At 50.5% G+C, this 6,453-nt stretch overlaps 1 protein-coding gene across 5 annotated transcripts in view; it reads right to left on the reverse strand.

Moving 5' to 3' along the window:
- TRIM35 (tripartite motif containing 35) overlaps positions 1-4,401 on the reverse strand; it is a 52,665-nt gene extending 48,264 nt beyond the window's left edge. For all 5 annotated transcript variants that reach the window (XR_004031306.1, XR_004031308.1, XM_030817002.1 and 2 more), the window contains exon 1: positions 3,889-4,401. Coding sequence is in view for 3 of the 5 variants with exons in the window: in XM_030817002.1 (XP_030672862.1) it covers positions 3,889-4,323 (435 nt within the window). In the remaining 2 variants the exon portion in view is untranslated. The remainder of the gene's footprint in view (positions 1-3,888) is intronic.
- Positions 4,402-6,453: the final 2,052 nt, after the last annotated feature.

Here is a 6,453-nt window from a genome sequence, read left to right on the forward strand (position 1 = left end):
ATTAATATTTTAAGTGGAATGTTATTGATTATAGTTTTGTATTCAAACTGTTCACTTCCTTTGGTTTTATTGCTTATATGTGGCGTGAGCAAGTGCTATTTATACCAGGTTTGCGTTTGTATGCATGTAAGTAATAACATAATTTAACTCTCACTGCTGAACTGTTTTTTCCTTTAAGAAGAATGCATACTTGTTCAAGTTTGAGAAACGCCGCACTAGGATTTCTGAAGGTCCTTCTAAGCACTGTTCCTTGCTACAGCTCTGCTGTAAGCATGATGCCAGGCTCCCAAATCTCATCAGTCCTTCCATCATGCGCCACTGCACCTACGACAAAAATCCCAGCTCCTTAGCAGGGCCCTCTGTGTCCTGTGGGATCTGTGCTGCAGTCCCTCATCCCCACGTGAAACATCTCTCAGTCACTGCACACCCCCACGCTGTGCCCTGCCGTCGCACCCCCACCACACACACACACTGCTCGCCACCCCTCAATCAGCTCCTCTCAGCGAAGTCACTTCCTTGGAGACTCCCTCCCACACCCCGCCAAACAAGAGCAGCCTCCCCCTTACAATCTCCCACCACATCCTGTACTGTCCTTCTCAGGAACGTCGAGCTGAAACTATGTAATTATTAGTGAGATGATACAATCATGCCCACAAAGGCAAGGTCTAGGACTGTCCGGTCCTGTCCTGGACACGCAGTACTGGCACACAACCAGTACCTTCTGCCAGCCCTGACAGTGGTCAACAGACACTCAAACCCCTAATACACAGTCAGCTGCCCACAAGTCCAGGACCAGTGTGTGAACTGAACAAGACTCCAGGTGATCTTTAGAGCTATTTGCTCTGTGACTTTCGACAAGTTTCTTACCCTCTCTATGATTCTATCATTGTCTATAAAATGGGGATAATAGTACCTAACTGTAGCAAGCTGAATAATTATTTCCCCCAAAAGATGTTCCCATTCTAATCCCCAGAATCTTGTATGGCAAAAGGGACTGTGCGGATGATTAAATTAAGGATCTTGCTGTGGGGAGGTTATCCTGGATTACCTGGGTGGGCCCAATGTCATTACAGGGTCCTTAATGAGAGGGAGGTAGTAGAACTGGTCAAAGAAGGCAAAGTGACAACAGACGCAGAATGGAATGACACACTTCAGAGATGGAAGAAGGGGCCTCTGCAAGCTGGAGAAGGCAAGGAAATAAATTCTCCCTGGAGCCTCCAAAAGGAATGTAGCCCTGCAGACACCTCGATTTTGGGACTTCTGACCTCCAGAACCATAAGAGAACAAACTTGTGCTATTTTAAACCACCACATTTGTAGCCATGTATTACGCAGTAACAGGAAACACAGGACCTGAAAATAAGTTTTTGTGAGCATTAAATTTGTTGACGTGTGAACACTGAAAGGCATCTAGCACACAGTGAGCACTGAAATGTGTTAGCTGGGATGATTTTGACTTTGCTATTCCTCACATAGTTAGTTGGCAAAGTAGTCTTTTTCTAAAGCACACATCCCATCACAAACTCCCGTTTAGAATCTTTCAGAGCTCCCCACAGCACACAACGGAAAACCCCCTCAGCGAGGCACACAGCTTCTTACCCAGTCCCTTCTTACCAAGTGGTGGAGGGAATCTTCCCATACCGCTCCCCCACAACCACCTACCTTGAATCACACAGAACTACATCTTGTCTATTGACTGTCTATGCCCCCTGTTCAAATGAGAATTCCATGAAGCTAAGAAGAGGCCACGGCACACAACAGCCATCAGTACCCATTTGTCTAGTAAATGAGTGATTTGCACCCTGCATCAGGCTGACCACACTTGGCTCTCATTCTTCTCAGATCCATTTGGGACTAGACTACTCAGTCCCTGACATCATCCTGAGTGTCCACTGACTTGACACCATCATTCTTCTGCTAAAACCCCCAGCTGCTCTTCACAGCAAGGGTGAACCACAGGCCTCCTGGATCCTCCTGCACGTCCATCCTCATTCTAACTACCTTGAAATTCCCTCGGTGCCTGGAAAGTCAGGCTTTCCCACTTCTGGACCCTTCCAAATGCTGCTGCCTCTATCTAAAATACCCTCTTTCACCTGGCTAACACCTCCTCTTCCCTCGGGTCTCTGCTGGAAGCTCCTTGAGGCTGGAAATTGTCTATCTTGTCTCCTGCAGTATCCCTGGGACCTTGCAGTACCAGGCATCTGCTGGTGCGTGGCTCTCTGCTCTTGAATCCTGGCTTGGCCCCAACCTGAGGGCTGTGCCTGGGTGTTCTCAGCCTTGACCCCTGCCCATCTCCTGATCAGCACCTCGGCCAGCCAAATAGGGATCAGTCATGACCTGAACCATGATCCCTCCTTTACCTGGGCCCCAGACCCCAGGCTGGCCAGCACTTATGCCAGCTGTCCCAAATCAGGATCTGCCACTTCTGCCAGTGGAAACAGGAAAAGCATTGACAGGGACCCACGTTAAGCAAAAAAGATGACAGGAGTAATAGGGTTACTCATTGAGACATGCGTACTGACAGCATCTTTACATTCCCCTTCAGTTAAACTTTGTCAAATGCATTTGGAGTGGAACAGACTTCTGTATTTAAAAAGGTATTGCAAAAAAAGAAGGCAGGGCCGCAGAGGGGCCCAGAGACCAGGCACTGGGGACTCGAGCAGCTCCTCCTCTCCAGTCCATGCAGCTTCACGCCAGCTACCCAGTGTTCTCCCAATTGGGGCTCTGACTCATGCATTGGCAGGTGATGAAATAAATTCAATGTTTCACATTCTGGGTAATTTTTAAAAGTAACAGAGGCCAGGCAGAGTGGCTCACGCCTGTAATCCCAGTAGTTTGGGAGGCAGAGGAGGGCAGATCACTTGAGGCCAGGAGTTCCAGACCAGCCTGGCCAACATGGTGAAACCCTATCTCTACAAGAAATTAAAAAAAAAAAATTAGCCAGGCATGTTGGTACATGCCTGTAATCTCAGCTACTCGGGAGGCTGAGGCACCAGAATCACTTGAACCCGGGAGGCGGAGTTTGCAGTGAGCTGAGAGCACGCCACTGCACTCTAGCCTGGGCGACAGAGGTCTCAAAAAAAAAAAAAAGTGAAGTAACAGAAAATACCAGAGTGCCACGGACATGTTCAGAAAAGTTTTGTTTCAACTGATACGTATGTTCTGGGTCACAAGGGAAAATGTATTGCTTCCTATGGGCTAAGATTAAACGTTTTGGAAAATGCTGAGTTAGGCTAACCATTATCTTCTGTTCATTTTTCCTTCCTGTATCGAAGAATTCTCCATGTTAGTTTTGCCCTGTAAATTGCTCCTGGGTTTATGTATAGCCACTAGAACTCTAGGTATGGAGATGCTGGTTTATAAACCAGAACAGGCCAGCCAGCCAGGGTCAGAGGCCTCTCCCCCAGATAATACAAACCGTGGGATCAGCTGGGCAAGTAGGTGACTGGTTTGGGGGAAATCTTAAGGCTCCACACCCCTGGCCAGGTCTGTGGCTCCTCCTCCACTTCTAAACTGAGTGTGCCAAGCTACAGGGCTCATGGGCTGCACCCACATCCGTGCCGCTTAAAGGGACCTGGGCCACACCCGGCTGGCACAAGGGGTGCATGGCCTGGGCCCTTCAGAAGCAAGTGTCGCTGTCTTGGGAACATCATGTAACCTCAGCTCTCACTTTCTGTTCGCATTCTCTTCTCCCAGCACGGGCCCCTGGGCCGACCTTGAAGAAGCAGGCAGCCCTGGGAACCTGGGTCGGAGAGGTGGGGTCCTGCATGCTGGGAGCGAGACGCGGGCACACTGGGCTCTGGCAGGCAGGAGGGGCGGGAGCCGCAGAGCTAAGGGGTTCCGGGTTCCACACCCGGCTCGGCCGCCTCGTGCAAACCGCTGGTCTTACCCGAAAGTCGTGGGCAGTGTCCTTCACCGGCTGCACGCGGTGCCCCTGGTGTCGGGGGTCGGCCTGGCAGGAGCAGCACAGTAGCTCCTTGTCCTCGAGGCAGAAGAGGCTGAGCTGGCCGCGGTGCAGGCGGCAGACGCGCGAGAAGCGGTAGCTGGTCCAGCGCGCGCCCTCGGCCTCCTCGCGTAGCAGCTTCTCCACCAGGTTGTTGAGGGTGTGGTTGGTGCGCAGGTCGGCGGGCGACGCGCGGTCTTTGCACACCGGGCAGGTGGGCGACACCTGCACCTCCCAGCAGCGGCTCACACACCCGCGGCAGAAGTTGTGGCCGCAGCGCAGAGTCACTGCGTCGCGGAAGGGGTCGTAGCAGACTGCGCAGAGCAACTCCTCCTTGAAGGAGCGGGAAGGCCCGGGGGACACGTCGGGGCTCCGCTCCATGGCACGAGCAGCGGGCTCAGGCGCCCGGAACTTTTGCTCCGGCCCCTCCCACCCGCCTGGCTGCCAGCGCCCGCGACCCGAGTGCTGGGAATCGCCCAGTCCCTTCGCCTAGAACGCTGAGAGACAGCGGCGCTGGCCAATCGTGCGGGGGGGAAGGGGGAGGAGGGCCGGAGGAGCCCCACCCACTTCCGGTGTGTACGGGAAATCCTGGGAGAGTGGGGCGGGCCTTTGTGCCCGCAGTTCCCGCCTCCTCAGGTCCGGGCGGGTCCCTGGCCGGGGTAGCACGGAAGGGTCTCCCAGGCGGCGCAGTAGGGCTTCCGTGTCACTGGAAGCCTACTTCCGGCTGGAAATGGGAAAAGGAGACTCTTCCGTAACCAATCCCCGGGAACCTCAGGCCCGCGGATGGGAGAAACCAGAGATCCCAACTTCCTGCTTCCGAAGTAGTGGCTGGGTCTTAAAGCACCGTGAGTGCAATCACCACTTAAGTTTGCAGCGCCTTTTTGAGGACCTATGCCACTCTTGCATTAGTCGTTTACTTATTTTGGCCAGTCTTCTTCTGCCCCGCCGCGGTAAGGAGAAACAAGAGAGGGGAGGCGGCAGAAGAGCTCCGAGAAAACCTGATTCTTGTCCTGTGGTTGAAAAAGTGAACAAGTCATCATGTTTCAAAGTCCATTTACTCATGAGTACAATGGCTGTAATATCTGTTTCAATGAAATGTGAGGATAAAGTGAAATAAATGTGGAAAGTGCTCATGACAAGCACTGTTTTAATGGGCAAGTGTCCATTAAAACAGTGAAATTGAGGACTTCTGCAAAGTTTAGCTGAGATAACTAGAGTTCGTGCTCAATTCTTGCCTGGTACAGTAGGCCTGGATGGTTCCTTCAAATCTTCGTTCCTGCTTCAGTTTGATCACTTTACAGCCTCCGGATGCAGAATACTTTTCACACGATGCACTTTCATTCCTTTTCTATTGGGAGACATGTGTCATGTTCCTGCATGTCTTGAGAGAGCAGAGGCACTGACTGCCTTTTTCCAACTATCTTTTCAAGGATGTTTCTGCATTGAATAGCCCTGGAAGGCAGTATTCTTGTCTCTCCAAAGATCTGGCAGACTTATTCCCAATTGTAAGAGATTTGAGTTTCCTAAACTTGGGGCCCCTCTGCTATAATGCAACCTGCCTTCATCACATAGTCGTGCAAGAATTAAGGCTCAGAAACTGGCCCCATGACAATACTGTGACTACTGTTATTGCTGTTAGTATTATCCTTTGTCTCTGACCCAGGAGTCTCATATCTTTTACCAGTATTCATGAAATTTTGGCATGCAAACTTGTTAGTGTTGAAACTCAGAAAACAATACCCCAAAATGGCCTCAAAAGCAGAAATTTTTCTCTGCCTTCCTGCCCTCCTGTCTCTCAGTTCCCCAAGGATAGCCATAGAAATTAGAATTCCTTTTCCCCAAGGCAGGTCATAGAAACCAGAACGCCTTTTTCCTAAAGCTAGTCTTGAAACCTTAAAATATTACTCTAACTTTCTCTCTGCCTTTCTGTGGAAAAACCGGCCATAAAGAAATTATCTGACTTACCTTGTTTGACTGCAGGCCGTAAGAGCCCGATTCCCGAGAGGGTCCTGCCCCATACCTGTTAGGGGTAGAAGGTGTCTGAGTTAAGAGCAGTGAATCTGTATGGGTCTGCAGCAACCTCAGTTCTTGCCTTCTTAGAAGAAAGAATTAGACTGAGGGGCATGATATAGTTTGGCTGTGTCCCCACCCCAAATCTCATCTTGAATTGTAATCCCCATAATTCCCACGTGTCAACGGAGAGATCAGGTGGAGGTAAATGAATCACAGGGGTGGTTTCCCCCATGCTATTCTCCTGATAGTGAGTTCTCATGAGATCTGATGGTTTTGTAAGTGTTTGGTAATTCCTCCTATGTTCATTCTCCTTCCCGCAGCCTTGCAAAGGCGGTGTCATGCTTCCCCTTCACCTTCCACTGTGACTGTAAGTTTTCTGAGGCCTCCCCAGCCATGCGGAACTGTGAGTCAATTAAACCTATTTCCTTTATAAATTACGCAGTCAGTCTAAGGCAGTTCTTTATAGCAATGTGAAAATGGACCAATACAGGGCATAAG

Source organism: Nomascus leucogenys, chromosome 8 (assembly GCF_006542625.1).
Source record: "Nomascus leucogenys isolate Asia chromosome 8, Asia_NLE_v1, whole genome shotgun sequence".
Lineage (NCBI taxonomy): Eukaryota > Metazoa > Chordata > Mammalia > Primates > Hylobatidae > Nomascus > Nomascus leucogenys.